The following is a 22,802-nucleotide window of genomic DNA, read 5'->3' on the forward strand; positions in this document are numbered from 1 at the left end:
CCGACTTTTTTTTTCTTTTAAGATTATTTATTTGACAGAGAGAGAGACAGCGAGAGAGGGAACACAAGCAGGGGGAGTGGGAAAGGGGGAGGCAGGCTTCCTGCTGAGCAGGGAGCCCGATGCGGGGCTCGATCCCAGTACCCTGGGATCATGACCTGAGCTGAACACAGACGGTTAACGACTGAGCCACCCAGGTGCCCCTAAACATCCGACTCTTGATTTCAGCTCACGTCATGATCTCAGGGTTGTGAGATCAAGCCCGGCATTGGGCTCCACACGCATGCTTAAGATTCTCTCTCTCTCAAGGGCGACTGGGTGGCTCAGTTGGTTAAGCGACTGCCTTCAGCTCAGGTCATGATCCTGGAGTCCTGGGATCGAGTCCCACATTGGGCTCTCTGCTCAGCAGGGAGTCTGCTTCTCCCTCTGACCCTCTTCCCTCTTGTGCTATCTCTCATTCTCTCTCTCTCAAATAAATAAATAAAATCTTTAAAAAAAAAAAGATTCTCTCTCTCAAGAGAGGAAAAAATAAAACAAGACAAAACCAGAGAGGGAGACAAACCATAAGAGAATCTTAATCATAGGAAACAAACTGAGGGTTGCTGGAGGGGAGGGGGGCGGTGGGATAGGGTAACTGGGTGATGGACATTAAGGAGGGCACATGATGTGATGAGCACTGCATATTATATAAGACTGATGAATCACAGGCCTGTACCTCTGAAACCAATAATACATTATATGTTAATTAATTAAATTTAAATAAAAAAAGTTAAAAAAAGATAATGACATTGGGGGAAAAAATTCTCTCTCCCTCTCCCTCTGTCACTCCCCACCACTTCTGTCTCCCTCTCAAAAAAAAAAAAAGAAAAAAATTCATTTATTTATTTATTTTTAATAATCTCTACACCCATTGTGGGGCTTGGACTCATGACCCTGAGGTCAAGAGTTAAGCTCTTTCAACTACGCCAGCCAAGTGCCGATTACAAAGATTTTTATAGTCTTAACCAATAGGTATATTTACACTTTAGGTCTTGGGTCTGCTCTTAAACACTCTTTAAAGGGATTAATAAATGCTGATGGCAAAAACCTTGTCCTGGAGAATAATGTTTTCATTTGTTAATATTCTCATTTTAGGGACGCCTGGGTGGCTCGATTGCTTAAGTTTTGGACTCTTGATTTGGGATCAGGTCATGATCTCAGGGTCCAGGGACTGAGCCCTACATCGGGCTCCATGCTCAGCAGGGAGTCTGCTTGAGGATTCTCTCTCCCTGCCCTCCCTCCCCCGCTCACACATGTGTACTCTCTAAAATAAATCAATCTTAAAAAAAATTTCTCATTTTATTTTTAACCATAAGTTCCCCAATTCAGTACATTCTGTATTTGGAGGGGGATTATGTATAGGTGCTAGAAAAGCACTTCAGGGAATTATACGTCCCTTCTCCTGAAAGCTTCCTAACAGAGAAAAAGCAAGGTACAGACTTCTCTCTACTGCATGGAGCTCTTTTCAGATGAACAGTGTGAAGGTGCTAGGGCAGCTCCCTGGTAGGTCACACCTGTGACACACTTGCTCCTTCCCAAGCACTATTTGAAGGGCACATATGCCACGGTGGCTTAACGTTGAGATCAGAGAAGCATGAAGATGCATAAAGAACAGTTTCAAGAAAGTCAGGTAAGTTTATATCATGGAGCAGTATTCTTTTGAAATATGGAGATGAGCTGTAGACAGCAGTAATCAAAGACCCCTCCTTATAAGCCATGCTATGTGCTCCTCTTGGCGCATTCATACTAGACCATGCATCCCAATATTACTATATTGCCATATGCTGTTTAAATTTAAGTTATGTGGCTTTGTAGAAAATTTGGAAACAGAATTACAAAGGAGAAAATACAAACCTGTTTGGTAATTCTATCACTTCTAACATTTTGGTATGTATCTTTTCAGTCTTTGTTCTACATATGTGTGCTTGCACATATGTACATGTGTGCATTTTATAAGTCTTTTTATTTAAGCTTTTATTTATTTATTTGAGAGAGAGAGCATGAGTGGGGTGGGGGAGGGACAGAGGGACCTGAGCCGAAGGCAGATGCTTAACCAACTGAGCCACCCAGGCACCCCTATAAGTCTTTAAAAAATTGAGATATAATTTACGCAAAATAAAATGCATATCTTTAGTGTTGGGTTTGATGAATTCTAACAACTGTAAAAGTCCATGTAATCACAACCCAAAAAAGACAACATTTCCATCCCCTGAGAAGTTCCCTCAAGCACCTTAACAGTCAATTCCATATCCCATTCACATCACTACCTGATTTCTAACATCATAGCTTAGTTTGCCTATAACTGGATTTCAATTAATTAGAATCATATAGTAGGTCTAGTAGGTCTTCTTTTTGTGTCTGACTTGTTTTTTGCTTAACCTGACTCTGGGAGATTCATTGATGTCACTGCAGTCAGTTTGCTTTGTTCATTCAAATTGTTGAGCAGTATTCCATTTTAAGGATATATTACAATTTGTTTATCTAATAGTCTTCGTTTGGTGGACAGTAGGTCGTGTCCAGTTTGGGCAATTATAATAAAATAAGGTTGTTACATATGCTGTGGTACAAGCCTGCAGAAACATGTTTTCATATTTCTTGGGTAAATACCTAGGAGTGGAACTGCTGCATTGCAAGGTAAGTAAGTAACTTTGTAAGAAACTCAAATCTTTTTCTAAAGTGGTTTTAGAATTTTACACCTCTACACCAACGTGCAAGAATTTTAGTTGCTCTGTAACTTCACCTACATTCAGTTGTGTTAATCTTTTTGATTATAGCCATTCTAGTGGGGGTGAAGTGATATTTCATTTGGATTATAATATTCCTTTCCCTAACGAATAATGAATGATGTTGAGCACCTGTTCAAAGGCTTGCTGGACATTTGTATATCTTCTTTTTTGAAATGCCCACGTAACTTTTATTTTTAATTAAATAATCTCTATGCCCGATGTGGGCTCAAACTCATGATCCCAAGATCAAGTCAAGAGTCACATGCTCTACAGACTGAGCCAGCCAAGTGCTGCCTTTTTAAATTGAAGTATAGTTGACACACAACATCACATTAGTTTCAGGTGCACAACACAGTGACTCCACAACTTGTATGTTATGCTACGCTCACCACGAGTGCAGCTACCACCGGTCACCATTATAATACAACCGAGTACATTCCCCTATGCTGCACTCCCCATCCCTGGGACTTATTCATTCCATAACTCGAAGTTTGTATCTCCTCTTTATGTGACTTTTTTTTTTTTTTTTAAATCACTCACTGTACTATGAATATTTCTTCTAAAGAGTCTTTAAAAATGATTTGTGGATAACTGCGTAGTATTCCTTATATAGAGACACCAAATCTAATCCTTACTGATGGACATATCATTGTGTGCATTATCCTTAGGATAAATTCCAGAAAATATAATTAATGTTTTCCATACTATTTTAGAATCATCCATTTGCTGTTCTCCAACTAGACTGAGGGTCAGTGAGGGTGAGGACTTCACCTTATTCATCTTTGTATGTCATGGGCACAGTGAGGACTCAATAACTGCTGAATATACTTTTGAATAACCTCTTGATATATACTACTCTGATATAAAAATTAGAAATAAAAACAATTTATAGCATTGCCTATTACTACTATAGAGAAATGGAGTCTAAGGATAGTAAGTTATGGTCATTTTAACTCTATCATATAAGTAATTATTAAATTGAAGTAGTTACTAAGATAGTAATTATTAACTAGTGTGAAACATTAAGGTTAGGAGAGTATATGGTAATAAACACATATGCCTGGGTGGAGGTGAAAATGAAGTCCTGTGGAGAACTGAAAACAGTACCAAGGGAAATCACAAAGTGACTGGGAAGGGATGTCTTTTATCTTCAATTTTTAATTTTTTTAAAAAATTTAATTTCAGTGTAGTTAACATACAGTGTTGTAAGAGATTCAGGTGTACAATACCGTGATTCGAAAGTTCCACTCACCACCCAGGGGAGGGGATGCCCTGCACTCCTCTGAGGCTGTGACTAGTTTTGTGCACTTACCTTGCCCTGGAACAAAAGGTCTAGAAAACTGAGGTATGATGGAAAGGGGTGGTCCAGGGGGACGGACAGTTTTGAGGGTGGTCAGCTGAGCTGGTGCTGGCGACTGAGCTGGTGAAATAATGGGACTACTGAGTTGAGGGCTGTGCTGTAATCACATCAAAAAAGCAGGTTAGCATTTTAGTCATGCTCTTTGCAAATTAACTTTTGGAGCAATTATTTTTTTTTCTGATTACAAATATGTATTTGTTAAAAAAATTAAAACACAGAAATTTATAATTTTCAACTTCCGAAGATAAACACTGGAACAGATTGTTTCTATGCATTTGCATCCATATGTCTATGTTTTACAAAAACGGAAGTAGACTATACATCCTATTTTTGAATCTTGCTTTTGTACCTGGACAGTAATAGTGTAGATACTTTTCCATGACAAAAAAATATACATTTATCTCATTCTTTTTGTCATGTTAACTGTTTAACATTTCGTTTTTAAACAATTCATACCTAAAGAACAATTACCAAAAATAGTACAAAGAAATTCTCAGATTTCCCAAATGTTATTTTCTTATATTTTTTATCTCTCTCTTCATATTTTTAAATCTTTATCTCTCCCTTGTATACACTGTTATTTTTTTCCAAACTATTTGAGAATGAATTGCTTACAATATCCTCATCCCAAAATAACTTAGTGTCTTTTTCCTAAAAACAAGGACATTCTCCTATATAATTAACCAGAGTAGGATCATCAAAATCTATATAAAAGTGATTCTACTCTGTATGTAGTGGAGTGTTTAAGAACACTTGAAATAAAGATGTTTCTAAGAAAAGTTCTTGGAAAAAAGAGAATTATCAAAATCAGGCAATTAACAATACAGCAATATTATGTAATCTATAGAGTTTATTCAAATTTCACCAATTGTCCCACTAACATACTTTATAACAAAAAAAAGAAAGAAAAAAAAAAAGAAAAAAAAGTCTCCCTTTTTAGTCCAGAATCAAATGGTACATTAAGTTGTCACGTCTCTTTCATTTTTTTTTTTTTTTAAGTAGCTTGGGGCTTGAACTCACAACCCTGAGATCAAGACCTGAGCTGAAATCAAGAGTTGGATGCTTAACCGACTGAACCACCCAGGTCCTCCTTTTTCTTTTAAACTGGGAACAAAGACTTAGTCTTTTTTCTCTCTCATGACTTTGACGTTTTTGAAGATCAGTTATTTTGTAGAATGTCCATCAATTTGGGTTTGCCTGCTGCTTCCCTCATGCCCAAATTCACAGTGTACATTTGGGTAAGGAGCACTAGAGAAGTGTGTCCTTCTCAATGCATCAGGAGAGGGAACTTGAGGTCCACGTGTCAACATAGTCCTCGTGATATTTACTTCCATCACTTGGTTAAGGTGGTGTCTGCCAGGTTTCTTTGTTGTGAAGTTACTATTTTTTCTTTTCTCGTTATAAGTGTCTTAGGGGGAGATCATATTTTCTGTAAACAGAGAATTTTACTTCTTCCTTTCCAATCTGGATGCCTTTTATTTCTTTTTCTTGACTAATTGCTCTAGGTAGGGCTGCCAGTACAATGTTGGCTGATAGGTACCTTTTAAAATCTACTGAGATTTAACTTGTGGCCTAACATATAGACAGTCTATCCAAGAATATGTCCCATGTACACAGGAAGAGTATGAATGTTGCTGTTGTCAGGGAGAGTGTTCTCTACACCTCTATTGGATCTAGTTGGTTTGTTGTGTTTAAGCTCTCCATTTCCTTACTTACTTCTTGCCTGGTTGTGGTATCCCTTATTGAGAGTAGGGCATTAAAGTTTCCAACTATTATGTGACGGTCTGTTATCAGGTAAGTTAATTATTAGGTTCATATAATCAGGTTTATAAATATTTTATCTTCTTGCTGTATTGAACTTCTGTATCTTGAAAATTTTTTGGATCTAGAGACTTACTTTGTTTAATATTAGCAATAATAACCGCTATTCTCTTTTGGTTACTATTTTCATGAAATATCTTTTTGCATCCTTTCATTTTCAATTGATTTGTGTTTCTGGACTTAAGGTGAGTCTCGTAGACAGCATATAGTTAGATCGGGTGTTTTTATCCACTCTGCCAATCTCTGTCTTTATAGTTAAAATAACTACTGATAAAGAGGGACTTACCTTTGTTATTTTGCTTTGTTTTCTATATGCCTTCCAGCTTCCTCCCCACCCTTCATTTCTTGCATTACTGTCTTCTTTTGTGTTTACTCCATTTTTTGTAGTAAAACATTTAAATTCCTTACTCATTTCCTTCTGTTTATATTCCCTAGGTTTTTTTTTGGGGGGGTGTGGTTTACCTTGGGTATTACACCTAACATCCTAAAGTCACAACACTCTAATTTGAATTTATACCAGTCTAACTTCAATAATATACAAAAACTCTGCTCTGTTCACGTTTATTCATTCTCTTTTCTGTCTGTTCCTCAGACTTGATCATTTCCACTGTCTTGTCTTCAAGTTCTCTGACTCTCTCTTCAGCCTGCTCATATCCGCCACTGACTTCCTTCACCAAACTTTTCATTTCAGTTATTATATTTTCAGCTCCAGAATTCCTTTTTGGCTTCTTTTTAGGTTTTCTATCTCTTTATTGATATTTCAATTTTGTTCATATATTGTTTTCTTGTCTTTTTCCATATCTTTCTGTAGTTCTTCGAGCAACCTGAAGACAGGTGTTTTAAGGTCTTTGTCTAGGAGATGTGTCATCACGTCTTTTTCAAGGACAATCTTATATTGACTTTTTTTCTTCCCTTGCATGGGCCATACTGTCCTGTTTCTTTGCATGCCTTGTGACTCTTTGTTGAAAATTGGACATTTGGATCTAATAATGTGGTAACTGGAAATCAGATTCTCCCCCCTTCCCAGGGTTTGTTGTGCTTTGTTGTTGTTATGGTTTTTGGTTATTGACTGTTGCAGCCTGTCTCTGTGCCAAAGATCGGCCTGAGGTATAACCCTGAGGTCTTCTCAGGGTTTGGCCTGTGTCTTTCCCTGGAATGTGCCCTATATATTCAGTTGCTTCTGAATGTCCTAGGCTTACTGTGTGGCTCCCAAAATGGACTCAAAGAGAACAATGAAGGGAGGGCTTTGTCCGTTTAAGTCCCCTAGAAGTGTCAGGGGGAGAGATTTGCAACAATGTGGGGAGGTGCACCGACAGTGATTACTGCCCCTTTGTCTACACCTCTGTGATCAGAAGTAGAGACCCATGATGAGAACACAAATCCTTTGTATTTGGAGGACAGGGTCCTTTTTGCCCACCCTGACTCCTGTAAGCTGCTCTAGTAACAACGTGCACAGTTGCCTGTCTGGGGGCGGAGGTAAGGAAAGGTAGCTGCTACTGGGCTAAAAGCCGAATTTGACTGAATTTAATTATAATTTATCACCCAAGCTTTTCCTGGCAGTTGCAAGCCTTAAATAGATTCTAGAGCTCCAAAACTGTTATATCAGACAGATTCTACCAGTGCAATTATTTCTAGGTGGAGAGAGAGAGACTCCTGATGCTTCTACTCTGCCATTTTCCTAGAATCCTCTCTCCTCCAGTGATGATTCTTGCCTGGTGGTTTGCAGGTGGTGGTTTTCTAATTTTATCATTCTATTTTTTATAGTTCACATTTTACTGTAAAGAAGAGCTTCACTTTTCCCCCATTCATTCATTTATATCAGTACAGACTCATGGGTTCTATTTTATTTTATGGGTGATCATTCATTTCTTATTTTATTCCTAAAGTATTCAGGCCTGGTCCTGTGTTCCTTGACACATCTCCATCATCCTTTAAGTACTTCATTACCTTCTGGCACAGCAACATGTTCCAGAATCATCTTGTACTTTTCCCTGAATGAACCCTGGCAATAGTCATTTCACTAAGGAGCCCTCGTTGCTTTTAGTTTGGAGAATGGTATTTAGAAACTACCATTTGGGTAGTAGGTGTATCCCATTCTTTTTAATATATACACTTAAGATATTTTCCTAAATGATATAGCAATTTATTTAATTGGTTATCCACTGTTGAATATCAAGATATTTTTAGTCTTTCAAGGTTACAACAGGTAAGAAAGAAATATTCGTGCACATGTATTCTTATATGCTTGTTCCAGAGTTTTTACTGGATAAAGTTCTAGAAGTAAATTTGTGGATCAAAGGCTATGTACCTTCTACATTTTTTTTTTTAATTTGAGTACAGTTAACAGTTACATTAGTTTCAGGTATACAACACAGTGACTCAACTTCTCTATATATTATGCTATACTCACCACAAGTATAGCTACCATCTGACACCACACAATGCTATTACAATTATCACTGACTATATTCCTTATGATGAATGTCTCATCCCCATGACGTGTGCATTCCATATGAATGTATCGCCTGTATCTCCCACTCCCCTTCATCTATTATGTCCACCTCCCCATCCTCCCATCCCTCTGGCAACCATGTTTGTTCTATGTATTTATAGGTCTGACTCCGCTTTTTGTTTATTCGTTTTGTTTTTTAGATACCACATATGAGTGAAATCATATGGTATTTGTCTTTCTCAGACTGACTTAATTCACTTAGCATAATACCCTCTAGGTCCATCCATGTTGATGCAAATGGCAAGATCTTATCCTTTTTAATGGTTGAGTAATATTCCATTGTTTATATATACCACATTTTCCTTATCCATTTGTCTATCATTGTACGGTTAGGTTGCTTCCATATCTTGTGGCTACTGTAAACAATGCTGAAATAAACGCAGGGCTGCTTAAATTTTCTTGAATTAGTGTTCCCATTTTCTTTGGATAAATACCCAGTAGAATTATTACATCATATGGTATTTCTATTTTTAACTTTTTGAGGAAAGTCCATACTGTTTTCCACAGTGGCTATATACCAGTTCGCATTCCCACCAACAGTGCATGAGGGCTCCTTTTCCTCTACATCCTTGTCAACACTTGCTATTTCTTGTCTCCTTGATTTTAGCCATTCTGACAGGTGTAAGGTGATATCTCATTGTGGTTTAGATTTGCATTTCCCTGATGAGTGATATTGAACATCTTTTCATGTATCTGTTGGCCATCTGTATGTCTTCCTTGGAAAAATGTTTATTGAAGTCCTCTGCCCAATTTTTAATTGGATTGTTAGTGGTTTTGGTGTTGAATTACTATGTGCCTTCTACATTTTCAAAAATGTCATTAAACTGCCTCCAAGAAGAATTCTATCAATTTGTAGTATCATCAAGAATGTACAAGAGAGTTTGTAACTGGACATCTCTGCCAACACTGCAAGTTTTAGTCTTCCTAAATTTCCCCAATATAGATAAAAATATTTTTATATTTTCATCTCATTAATGGCCATTTATTTTGTGAGCTAGCCTATAAATTGATCTTTGCCCTTCTTATTCTGATTTTGTCATGTGCACTGAAGTATTTATTCAGTTTATCTTTAAAAAATATTTATTTGTTAATATTTTCTTTCAGGATGTTATTTTAGTTTTTTTTTAAGTAATCTCTACACTCAATGTACATGAACATAATGAACTTCCATGGACCCATCACCCAGCTTTGACTGTGTTCTCCCCTGCTCTGTTCCCCCTAAAGAGTTTTAAGCAAATCTCAGATATCACAGCATTTCACATGCAAATATTTTAATATATAAATATTTTTTAATATTTTTATCTAATGGAACTATTTTTTTTTAAGTAGGCTCCACATCCAGTGTGGAGCCCAATGTGGGGCTTGAACTCATGACTCTGAGAACAAGACCTGAGCTGACATCAAGAGTCAGATGCCCAACCAAATGAGCCACCCAGGCGCCCCAGGAACTATTATTTTCTAAAAACAAAACAAAACAAAACATGATTCTCATACTAACAAAATTAGCGTATTTAAATATCCTCTCTATGATGAAAAATGTCTTTTGAGTGTTCAAAATCCAAGGAAGATCTGCATGTTGTATCTGATTATAACAGCTGAGTATCTTTTAATCTATGAAAGACTCACCCTTCATTTCAAAATGCTATTTTTTTTTTAAAGAAATGAGGCCAATTTGTCCAGTAAAATATTCCATGGTATAAGTTGTTTTTTTCCCCTTCCTATATTTTCTGTAAATTAATAGATAGATTTAGAGGCTTGGTTAGATTCAGGCTCCTTGTTTTTAATAAGAGTACATTATAAGTGATGCTGGGTACTTCCTTCTACACTATATTAGGAGGCAAGTAATATTTGGTTGACCCACTTTTTAGTGATCTTATAATTGAGCAGTTGCTTCATGTGTTGTCTGCCTAATCTATCCATTTTAAATTCCCCCATAAACCTTTTCCTAATGTTCCTGACATGTGCTAATGATTTTCTTTGATCCATTATTTTAGTGAAATTCCAAAAAGTCCACCATTGATTTTATATTTATTAACTGTATTTCTTCTACAATAAAGAGTGTTCTCACATCAACCTTCTGGTTACACTAATAGTTCATATGGAAAATGTAGGAAGATGACTTAATTTTTTTTTAAATCAAATTTTAGATCTAGTACATCTGATTTTTTTAAATTAAAAAATTTTGAATATGCAAAAGTTGAAAAATAATATTTATATATTGAAAGAAATAGTGTGGATATAGAGAATGTTCAAACTTCTTTACTAATCTGAGAGGACTTCAAATTCAAAGTCAAGCCTTATAAGGTCCATCACATGTGTCTAAAATGTAGAAAGTTATAAATTATAATAAACAAAAGAAGCATCTTACCTGAACAATATTGTCTACATTGCTAAATTCCACACACTTCTGCCCTCTCTGGTGATCACAGTAATATTTGTTTTGTTTCCATTGTGGGGGTGAGTGGGCACGAGATTGTGGATTGTTTGGTACATTGAGCTGCATCATCACCATTCCTCCAGCAGGGGGCGGAGGTGGCACAGCTGGAAATCAGAGTTGGGACACTGCAATCAGTATACTTTACCAACTAGCTGGTATCTTTAAAACACTAAGAAAATGGCAATAATTTTACACTTCTGAACAAAACTTTACTATCATATATGCGAGCCAGATTTAAGCCCTAGAGCTCCATGCTACAAGCGTGTGTGTTTAAAAAGGCATTAAAATGGGACTCTGTAGGCCTAAACATCTTATTCTAAAAGTAACAGTTCCACAGTTACTCAGGGAAGTCCAATTACCTACTACCGAACCTAGTAGACAGTAGCATAATTGAGACATTATCTATAAAAGTGATTAATTTAAAAAATAAATTAATTTTAAAACTGGCATTAGATACACAGAGAAGAAAAAGTTTGGGATGTGGGAATCAGAAAGCACAATTTTAGTACTCTGAAATGTTCTAGGACTCTGGGAAAATCATTTAACCTTTTTTATTACGAGTTCTCATCTGAAAACAGCAGCAAAGACTTCCTTGACTAACTTTATTTATTTATTTTAAAGATTTTATTTATTTATTTGACAGAGAGAGACACAGTGAGAGAGGGAACACAAGCAGGGGGAGTGGGAGAGGGAGAAGCAGGCTTCCCGCTGAGCAGGGAGCCTGATGCGGGGCTCGATCCCAGGACCCTGGGATGCTTAACCGAAGGCAGATGCTTAATGACTGAGCCACCCAGGCGCCCCTCTTTGGCTAACTTTAAAAAGTTGTACTGATCACATGCATGCATAAACACTTGTTAAGTGTATAACAGAGATAAGTAGTCTATTATATCTGTCTCCTTATCTGATTTATTTCTCTTGTGTATTAGACTGCAGCACTACTAGTATTAGGCATGTATGTTTCCTGCCACCCACCGCTTCAGCGTAAGGTAAGGCAGGATTCTTATGCCTCAAGGGCCTTAGTTTGCACTGTAGTAACCAAAATGGTAGTTTCCAGTTCCCTAGAAGTAGAGCCAGGCTGACCAGCGAGGCAAACCATAGAGGGCTGACTGCTTAGGGACACCTCAAAGTTCTCCTCAACGACAGCAGCCATGCTGGATGCACACTATTAGCCATTTATTTCATAATCATTTACTATTTCTCAGAGATTTACATATGTCAAGAAATCATTATAATAAAATATGGCATCATGATAAAGGATTAAGACACTACAGAAGCCAAAAAAAGAAGCAACAAACTCTATTTTAAGTACTAGGGAAGCCTTTGTAGAAGAGGTGATTTTTGCGTCAAACCATAAGCACAAGCAGGATTTTGGCAAATAATGGTGGACGGGCATTTCAGGGAGAGGGAGGAACAGGTACAAAAGTGTCTTTGGCATGAAAAAGCATGGTACTTTCTCAAAACACAGTTCTGTTGGACCTGAACGTGTAAATATAAATAGGAGGCTTACTTGCTAGGGAGTGTAGACAGAATCCATGCACATTCCTGATTCAGAGGAAATGAACAGTGTGTGTGTGTGTGTGTGTGTGTGTGTGTGTGTGTGTGTGTTGGGGAGGTGGAACGCTGGGTGTGGGGGAAACATGAAACCATGCAAATAAGATGTGCAAAGACTGACCAAGAATGGTGGCAGTGGGGAAGGAAAGAAGGCATGATATTTGAGGGAATGGTGGCATCACGAATGTGAAAGGAGAGAAAGAAGAGAGGTGATTACGACTTTGAAAACTTTTTGGTCCCTAGAGAGAGGGTGAGGTAAGGGATGCAGGAAGAGGAAGGAGTATTAAATCTCAAGTGCCTCTGGCACAACCAGGTAGGAATGCCCAGTAGGCAGTTGGCTATCTGCCTCTTCTTAGCCAAAAGAAGATTTGAGAGGCGCTGGCAAAAAACAGTTGTTGAAGGTTTGGAGGTGGATGCGTCCGCTAGGAAGAGCATGAAGAGTAAGGAGATGATCCCAGAGAACATCAATGTTTATGAGGCAGGGAAGGAAGGAGAGTCTGAGGACGAGAAACAGGATAGCAGTGTGGGAGTAATAACAGCAGAAAAGGAAGCAGCAGACGGGAACTGTTAGCTCTGAATTTGCAAGGCACCCTAAATATCTTGGCTATATCTCAGCACACAACAAGTTGAAAACCGCATTTGAGAAATGCCTAAGGAACTTAATTTCTCAAATGGACAAACCATTACCTATTTTCCAATTATATTCATACCTGCACACTGGTGGCTTTGAAGCTGCTGGGAATTGCCTGGTGAAGTAGTTCGAGGAAACTGTACTTGTTCTGATCCCGGATGTGGCAAGTAACCTACTGATGAGCTACGGCGGAAAAATCAAACACAAAAACACAGCACAGTGAGATGGAGAGGACTGTAAAGATTCTTTGAAAGAACAAACCTACAAATTTATTTAAATGAAATTATTTTTCAAATTGGTTAGGAGTAAAAATAAAATCTACCTCTATTCTCTAAGAGTTATGAACAATTACTTTTTGGACAAAAATCTATGTTATGACAGTAATACTGATTTTTTTTTAAATCAGGAAACACCACTCCTAATTTCATTGCTCTTACTCCTTTACAACTTATTCTAAATATGACTTTTTTATTATTCAAATAATTATTTAAAAAAGAAGAAAAATAACTTTACAAAATGAAAAATTAACTTATTTGGATCTCACTAAGCTATATTTTAGAAAAGAGAATATGCAGTTTGACAACGAGACTCAGAGAAAAATGTTTTACTGCCTTTTAAAAAAAATTTTTATTTATTTATTTGACAGAGAGAGAGAGCACACAAGCAGGGAGAGCAGCAGAGGGAGATGGAGAAGGAGACTCCCTGCTCAGCAGGGAGCCCAACTTGGGCCTTGATCCCAGGATCCTGAGATCATGACCTGAGCTGAAGGCAGATGCTCAGCCAACTGAGCCACCCGGGTGCCCCTGTTTTATTGCTTAAAATATGTACTAAGAATAAAGGAAATAGTAAAACATAATTCTGACATATTCTAACATAAATACTGACAAAATTAAAGGCTGCTAGTATAAAACTATTCAGTTTTTCCTGTATTTTTCTTTTTAAAAAGATTTTATTTATTTATTTGAGAGAGAGAGAGCAGTAGAGGGGAGAGGCAGAGGGAGAGGAAGACTCCCCGCCGAGCAGGGAGCCCCACATGGGACTCCATCCCAGGACCCCAGAATTATGACCTGAGCTGAAGGCAGATGCTTAACAGACTGAGTCACCCAGGTATCCCTTTTCTTTATTTTTCAAGTTAATCTTTGAGACTCAAACTAACATGGGATGTCACAATATGTCTTTTAAAGTTTTCTCTGTTTAGCAAATTCTTTGAGGAAAATATATATTTTTTTAAGATTTTATTTATTTATTTGAGAAAGAGAGAGAGACACAGTGAGAGAGGGAACACAAGCAGGGGGAGTGGGAGAGGGAGAAGCAGGCTTCCCGCAGAGAAGGGAGCCTGATGCGGGACTCAATCCCAGGACCCTGGGATCATGACCTGAGCCGAAGGCAGCCGCTTAACTGACTGAGCCACCCAGGCGCCCTGAGGAAAATAGTTTCAAATTAGAGAGTGATACTATTCGTTCTTTCTGAGAATTCGCAAGTAATCAGAATTTTTTTCTTTTAAGTAATCTCTACACCCAATGTGGGGTTTGAACTCACAACTCCAACATCAAGAACTGCATGCTCCACTTACTGAGCCAGCCAGGCACCCCTCAAGTAATCAGAGTCTTAATTTATATATAAAACCCCATTAGTTACCAGTCTTTTTTCATCATTTAAAAAAACTTCCTTACATAGTATAATTTCTTAATCTAGCTTTAACAACTTTTTTTTTTTTTAAAGATTATTTATTTATTTGACAGAGAGAGACACAACGAGAGCAGGAACACAAGCAGGGGGATTGGAAGAGAGAGAAGCAGGCTTCCCGCGGAGCAGGGAGCCTGATGTGGGACTCGATCCCAGAACCCTGGGATCATGACCTGAGCCGAAGGCAGACGCTTAACGACTGAGCCACCCAGGCGCCCTAGCTTTAACAACTTTTTGCATTAAAAATACGTTAGATCCAACTACTGAATTATTATAAAGACTATAGGGAGATGTGTTCAACACCATGACACAATCAGTAAAATTCACACTATGGGACACTCAAAAAGACAAATGTATAAAAACATAAGCAATATTTGTAGTGTAGTTGGAAATAAAAATGCTAACTAGATATTTGATATAACTAAGACGTTAACTATGACAATTTTTAACATGCGAAAGTAGTTCTGTGGGTTAAAAAAAAAAAAACTTTCAGGGATTCCTAAACTGAAATACTCATGATTGAAATGCCATGATATCTGAATTTATTTACAATCTTATGGAAAGAGGGTGAAATAGAGCTTTACAGGAAAACAGATGGGTCATTAGTTAATAACTGTAGAAGTTACGGGTACATGGGGGTTCAGTGCACTTTACATTTATGTGCATTGAAGAATTTCTGTAACAGAAAGTTAAAAATGTTTCTCTAAATCAGGCAGACAATTCTCCAATTACTAAAAATTCATAAAGTTTTATTGATTTTTAGTAGCAGTAACTCATTGTGGTTCAATAAAATAAGGAAAAAGAAAGAGATGTAAAGGGAAGATTTCACAAAAGGTGATTTGGGACCATATGACAAAATGTAAAAACAGTACTTCCTGAAATTGATATTAATTATGATTGGGATGCATTATGAGTCTTAGCTAAGCTGTGGAAATAACACAGCTCAAGACATGGTTTGTAAACATGCTGCTACCAGGAGAACAGAAAGTTTCACCATAGGGTGGAAGGATTTTTAGGTTCTGTTTTCTAATTGGGATACATGCCCCCTTGGGCCATACAGGACCCCTCACCCTGATCTTGTTCACTAAGCACCTTCTAATGGCTTATCCAAGTTCTGAGGCACATGAGTGACAGGAAGCCACCCAAAATAGGAGTAAGAATATTCAGGTCACTGGGATGAATGATATATCCCAAACTACTAAACTACAAATTGCCATTCACTTTACCATTTTACTGGGTTTTAGCTTTATATAGTTAGTATAAATTGGTTTTCTAGTCCTAGATTATCCCTTAGGTAAATGAATTATAAAACTGAGTTCCAAGACTAACTGATCTCCTCCAAAAGACATGAAGATACTTCAAGGGATATAGACTGGGCAATGAATATCTCTCTTAAATTTCTTAAATGGTCTATTTTCAATTACCATCTATTTTGTCTTTTACAAAGGCAGAACTAGAGTAGGTTAGAAAAAAAAAGAAAAGCAAAAGAGTCAGCTTAACACTCTCACTTTAAAAATACAAATATTTAAATAATATATCAAAAAGGAAAAACCGTTTTGTAGTAATTTCAAAAATTTCTCCTTTAGAGACAGGGTATAAACAGAAAGGTACTTTTAATTTTTTAATTTTATTTTAAAGATTTTTATTTATTTGACAGAGAGAGAGAGAGAGAGAGAGCACAAGCAGAGGGAGAGGGAGTAGCAGATTCTCTGCCGAGCAGGGAGCCCGACGTGGGACTTGATCCAGGACACTGGGATCGTGACCTGAGCCAAAGGCAAATGCTCAACCAACTGAGCCACCTAGACGTCCCAGAAAGGGGACTTTAAAGCAAAACACCAGGCCTAGTTCTTGAAGAAGTTCAGACCCTACCATTGAACAGGAAAATAAAACATCAATCCCATGAATCCATTTGGTTCCAAGCTTCCTGAAAACCATGAATGTAAATTAAAACTAGTAATATCAACTTTCAAAGGTATTAGAGTTCATTGCAACAAAAATTCGCCTTGCCACTTACACCAATTGTTTTGCTATATTTTTTAGGAGCTGTCCCTTCCCATTCTATGGTACAGCCAGATCAAATTACTGCAAAATTGCCTCTATGGGGTCAGCAGAGATTGATAAATGATGTAAGTATCTGAAAGGTTTCTTCTTCTGGGTTTTCTATAATGTTCATCTTATTCCTACAATGTTCCACGATAATTCATAGGTAAAAATTCCTCTTTCCTCTAGTCATTTGTTTTTGCATTCTTACTGGATTTTGGAATCAAAGCCATAATGGGAGAAATGATAAACACATTATGTATTTTTAAAATAAGAAACCTACTGTAGTCTACCAAAGTATGAAGAATTTCTAAGTGTCCTATAACCATTTATGAATGCTTAAAACGGTCCTTTTAAGGCGTACGCCTGATGCCTCTTTGATTAGATCATGGTAATCTATTTGATACACTATGAGTGGAAATTAATTCTTATTAAGATAGACTCATTGGATATTCTTGCAAATTCAAGTGATATTACATTGCTCTCTATTTTAATGGCTTTGACATTTAATACTTTATACAGTGGAAAGCACCATGGATTTGGGTGTCAGAGGGCAGCATGGGTTTGAGTTCAAACTCCATTTATTTGTAGTATGTCTTTGAACTTCAGCTCTCTCTTCAGTAAATGTGTGATTAATCTTTACCTTACCAAATATGAGGAAAGACTTGGCCAAATAATTCAAGATACAAATAGTCAAATGCAAAAACGTACATCTTCATTAATGATCAAAGAACCGAATTAAAATGGGATATGTCTTCACGAAACATGAAAACAACAAAAACAAGTCAGTACTTACAAGGATTGTAAATCAAAGGAAGATTTTGTCAAAATGCACTTAAGGACCTTAAAAACACATATTTTTTAACTTACTAATTTCCCTCTAAGGGCTCTATGCCAAGAAAGAAATTCAGATTGCTCACTAACTGGTTCAATAAAGTGAAAAAGATGAATATGACCTGTATGTTGTTCTTTTATTTTGTTTTAAAGATTTATTGATTTGAGAGAGAGAGAGGGAGAGTGTGAGCAGGCAGAGGTACAAAGAGGGAGGGGGAAGGACAAGTAGACTCTGTTGTGAGCTTGGAGCCCAACGAGGGGCTCGATCCCATGACCCCAAGATCATGACCTGAGTCAAAATCAATTGTTGGACGGACACTCAACAGACTGAACCACCCAGGCGCCCGACCTATATGTTCTCTTCCAAACTATATGAAAAGAAAAAAGACAGAGGAAAAATATGAATGTGACAATAACAGTCAACTTAGAGTTGTGGGAATATAGCTGATTCTTGACAATTTATATCATTTGGTATTTTCCAAAAAGGCATGCGTACATTATATAAGTATAAAAGATAAACGCTAAAAATATCCAATGAAAACTGCCTGGAAAGTTTCACATTTAAATGTTGCTTTAGGGATTTAATTTCAGTGATTGATCTGAATCTCCTTCAGAACTCCTCAGGAATGTCAGAGTGAGGCCATCTGGATGGAGACAGTTAATACTGATCCTCTGCAACATAAACCTTCAATTCGTTTGAGGGTCAGCCGCTCAGCTGAGTTTGCTGTGTCTAGAAGAAAATATTAGTTTTTGGCCTTATAATCTTTTTGCAAGTCAAGGTGATTTCTAGCTTATATATTTTTGTGATGATGGTACTTACTTAGGACAATATAAATAAAACTCTCAACTAATTAGAATCTGACCAAACTACATGCTCAATTAAAAATAAATATCAAATAAAATTTTTACTGTACAATATTTTAGGTTTTCCCTTAAATGTGAATGGCCAATTTTCCTTAGCTTTCTGGTTAAATGTTCGTATTTATACAAATACTCATTTACAGCTTACCTATTCCCAAATGTAAGCTATTTCTAAAAACTCAATACACTAAAAAACAGAGAAAAGAAAATATTTAAAAGACAAATAAAACAAAGATGGGATAAGGCCACCTGAGATAAAATTGTTGCTTTCGTTGAGCACTGAATCTAGCTCTGTGTTTCTTGGCAGCTAAGACAAAACGGTGAACCCAGAGGGTAAAACTCTGCCGGGATGATAAAAGAAGGAAGCATTTAAGCCTCTGGCAGGTGCTGGATTACAGACATATCACAATTATATTCTATGATGAATTTAAAGCATGTAGTTAATTATAGAAGAATACAGTCTTTTGATATGAGACACAGTTCATATTGTACTATGAAACTGAGGGACTGGGGTGGAAAACTGGCCTTATGATAGGATTATTTCCCATTAAATAAACAGGTAGGCTGCAAAAGTACCTGCAGTAAGGGCTAACATTTTCCTTACAAATGAACTTTGAATTTTTCAATTACTGGTACGAGAGCCAAAAGTCCACTATAATATTTCACATAAAAATGCCTTTGGCTTGAGCACCGTAAGGGCAGCTATTATCAAACACAATCAACCATAAATACATCTCTGGTGCTCTTGGGAGAATGACTGATTTTGAGAAGAACCATATTCTGACCAACTCACTAGGATGAACTTGCTATCATTAAGCAGCTGCGTTACTGAACCTGCTGGCTACATCACTTTAGTAGCTCAGTGAAGTGGTAGAAAACATAGGCCAAACAGTAATTTTAGCTTTATTATAGTTGACCTTAAGTTGCTCTTTCTGGCAATAATTTAGCTACTTATTAAATCTGCTCTTAGAGTGACACCATAATATTGCCATTGACACTGAGGATGATGGTTATACACCTATGGGGATAAGCTAAGGAACATGGATCCTGTTCCTCAAATAGCTTCATCAAATCTTTTAAATATAATTTCAAAAGATGGGATGCCAGAATAGTATAATTTCATATTTTTTAAATCAGTATTTCACCTATTCGAAACTGATTTCTGGCATGACAGCAATTCTGTTAAACTGCCCCCTAGTGGAACTGGTGAATCTATAAAAAAAGCAACCACTTAAAGCCTCTGGAAATGGTTCTAAGGATGACTAGTAAATAAGAAACATCTTAAGAACATCTACAAAAATTTGGCAAGAAAGGTTAGTCTAGTATTTGAACCAAGACTCCTCCCCCTGGTCCCCCCAGTTTAGTGAGAGACAGACTACTCCAGACAGCTGCAGCCAAGAACACGGAGCTCCTTCTCCTTGCAGCACCCAGATGGAGGGCTTTCTTCCAAGGAGGAGTGGTATGTCAGCTTTCTCATCTTGCCCTCAAATACCTGTGCTGAAGCTAAGTCCAGTGTGAGTGAGGCTGAGAGGTGGAAACTCCTATTCCCCCAACCTCCATTTGTGGAACTGAGGGTCTACTGTGGGTATGACATGTTGAGCAAGTACTGGGCCCTGGCATGATCACTCTTGCCCCAGCTCCTTAAGTGGTGATTCCATGTCAGGAGAGGTAAGCTGAGGACCCTAGGTTCTGGTTCCCTCACTCTCCACCAAATATTCAGCTCATAGGGGAGGTTAGGGTGTGATTCTGAAAGAAGCTTATGATTGTCCACATCTCCAGCTCCACAGCCCTCACTCAGATTTTTCTGAGGAGTAAACACTGTAAAAGAGCACCTAATTTCCTCCCAAAAGAACTATCTTAATTGCAACAGAAAGGGAAGAAGTTCAAGCCTACATGTGCGGTCAAGAACGGCAGAGGTTATGGTAAAGACAACTGGGAGATTCAGGCTAAACTGTAGGCCTGCTAGTTTGCAGGAGAGCATCAGGTGAAAAAAACAGCTAGAAGGAGTCCTCTTGAGATCAGAATAAAAATCAAACACTGACCCCAGAAACTTTACCTTCAAAGGAGCCAGATTTTGATAGGATTACTTTTAGAGCAATTTATGCACCAGGGCATTGTTAGAAACAATAGAGCAACGAGCTGGCAGTTAGTAGAGTTTAACAGTTGGGTGTTCTAAGGGAGAGAGGAAGAGAGTCCTAAAAACACTGTCATCCTAGAATGACAGTGAGAATAGCCAAAGCTTTCCCTCTTTGTGAAAGATCAGAGGCTGAACATTGGGGGTGGAAGAAAGTAAAAGAGACTTCATTAAAATGATCCAGTAAGTCACCAAACAAATAAAGTAAACAACAGGGGTGCCTAGATGGCTCAGCTGGTTAAAAGTCTGACTCTAGATCTCATCTTAGGGTTGTGAGCACAAGCCCTGCACTGGACTCTATGCTGGGCATGGAGCCTACTTTAGACTTAAAAAAAGATGAAAAAAATTAAACATCAAGTACCCAAAGTTGCTACAATATATCATCTAAAGTATCTAACTGAAAAAAAATACAGGGCATGCAAAGAAACTGGAAAGTATGACTTATACATTAGATAAAAGCAGGATACAGACAGTTTCTACAAAAAAGAACAGATTTTCACACATTCATCAGAAAAAGACCATAAAGTAATCAGTAGAAGCAAGTTCACAGAACCAAAGGAAACCATGTTTAAGGAAGAGAAAATGGTGACAATATCACATTAACAAACAGAGAATATTAATAAAGACACAGAAATTATAAAAAAGAACCAAATGGAAATATGGCATTGAAAACCAGTTAAAATAAAAAATTCACCAGAAGGGCTCAAAAGTAGATGTGAACTGGCAAGAGAAAGAGTAAGTGAACAGATAGATCATGCAAGCTGAAGAACCAGAAGAAAGAACAAAGAGAAAAAAGAGCCTCAAAGAAATGTGAGATATCATCAAGTACACCAACACATGTATAATGGGATTATCAGAGGAGAGAAAGAGAAAAAAAAAAATCCAGAAATAATGGCTGGAAATATCCCAAATTTATTGAAAAACAATGACTTACTCATCAGGAACCTCAATGAACTCTAAACAGGATAAAGGCAAAAAGATCCAAAGAGACATCATAATAAAAAGGCTGAAAATCAAAGACAAATAACAAGGAAAAAAAATGACTAGCTACTTATAATGAAAGCCCATTAAGATTAATAGGTGACTTTTCAGCAGATGGGAGTCCAGAAGGCAGTAGGATAACACATTCAGAGTGGTCAAAGAGAAAAAACTGTCAACCAAGATTCCTATATCCAGCAAAGCTATTCTTTCAAAAATGAAGGCAAAATAAAAACTTTCCCTAGTAAATAAAAACTGAGAGAATTTGTTGCTGCCAGACACACCTTACAGTAAATACAAATTAGAATATACATAAATTGATAAAGAGTATCAGGATCATGGACTGAATGTTTGCCCCTCCCCACATTCACATGTTGAAGCCCTAACTCCAATGTGATGGTATTGGGAGGTGAGGCCTTTCAGAAGTAATTAGAGTTAAATGAGGTCATGTGGGTGGGGTCCTGGTCCAATGCAGTTAGTACTCTTTTAAGAAGAGACATTAGAGTTTCTTTTCACTCTCTCTGCTTGCACACACTTAGGAAAGGCTATGTGAGCGCACAGCAAGAAGGCAGCACCAAGGGGAGAATTCTTGCCAGACATCAACCCTGTTGGTACTTTAATCAATCTTGGACTTCCAGTCTCCAGAACAGTGAGAAAATACATTTCTGTTTTTAAGCCAAGTAGTCTATGGTATTTTGTTATGGCAGCCTAAGAGGATGGATACAAGCAGTACAGGAAATTATGTGATTGTACAAGACAGGAGAAATGCATATTTTACTTCCTTTCTTCTAATTGATTACAAAAAAAACTGTATAAAAGAATATATATATAATGTAATGTTGGGCCCATAGCATACAGAAATGTAATATATCTGTCAATGATAGCACAAAGGAAATAGGAGCAAATCTACAGTGGGATAAGGAAATGCCTACAGATGGGAATGTGATAATTATAACAGGTACTTTTTTCTATGTGACGCTATAATTAAGCAGGTATAAATAAGACGTTTATTTGGATATGTTAAGATGCATATGGTAAATCCTAGAAAAACCACTAAAAAATGCTAAAAAAGTAAAAAAAATCATTAAAGAAAAAGTGACATCGGGAAATATTCACTTAATGCAAATAAAGCAGGAAAAGTAGAAATGGAGGAATAAAACACAGAAGAAAGAGAAAACCAAAGCAAAATGGTAGA

At 37.3% G+C, this 22,802-nt stretch overlaps 1 protein-coding gene across 7 annotated transcripts in view; it reads right to left on the reverse strand.

Annotated features, from left to right (window-relative positions):
* The window catches only part of R3HDM1 (R3H domain containing 1), a 131,123-nt gene that overhangs the window by 3,608 nt on the left and 104,713 nt on the right, over window positions 1-22,802 (reverse strand). For all 7 annotated transcript variants that reach the window (XM_028101268.2, XM_028101266.2, XM_028101263.2 and 4 more), the window contains 3 exons: window positions 13,154-13,257; window positions 10,824-10,996; window positions 4,075-4,219 (listed from right to left, as the gene is read on the reverse strand). In XM_028101268.2, the coding sequence (XP_027957069.1) occupies window positions 4,075-4,219; window positions 10,824-10,996; window positions 13,154-13,257 (422 nt within the window). The remainder of the gene's footprint in view (window positions 1-4,074; window positions 4,220-10,823; window positions 10,997-13,153; window positions 13,258-22,802) is intronic.

Source organism: Eumetopias jubatus, unplaced genomic scaffold (assembly GCF_037043125.1).
Source record: "Eumetopias jubatus isolate StellerSeaLion01/CBP00866 unplaced genomic scaffold, mEumJub1_p1.0 scaffold_3, whole genome shotgun sequence".
NCBI classification, from domain to species: Eukaryota; Metazoa; Chordata; class Mammalia; order Carnivora; family Otariidae; genus Eumetopias; species Eumetopias jubatus.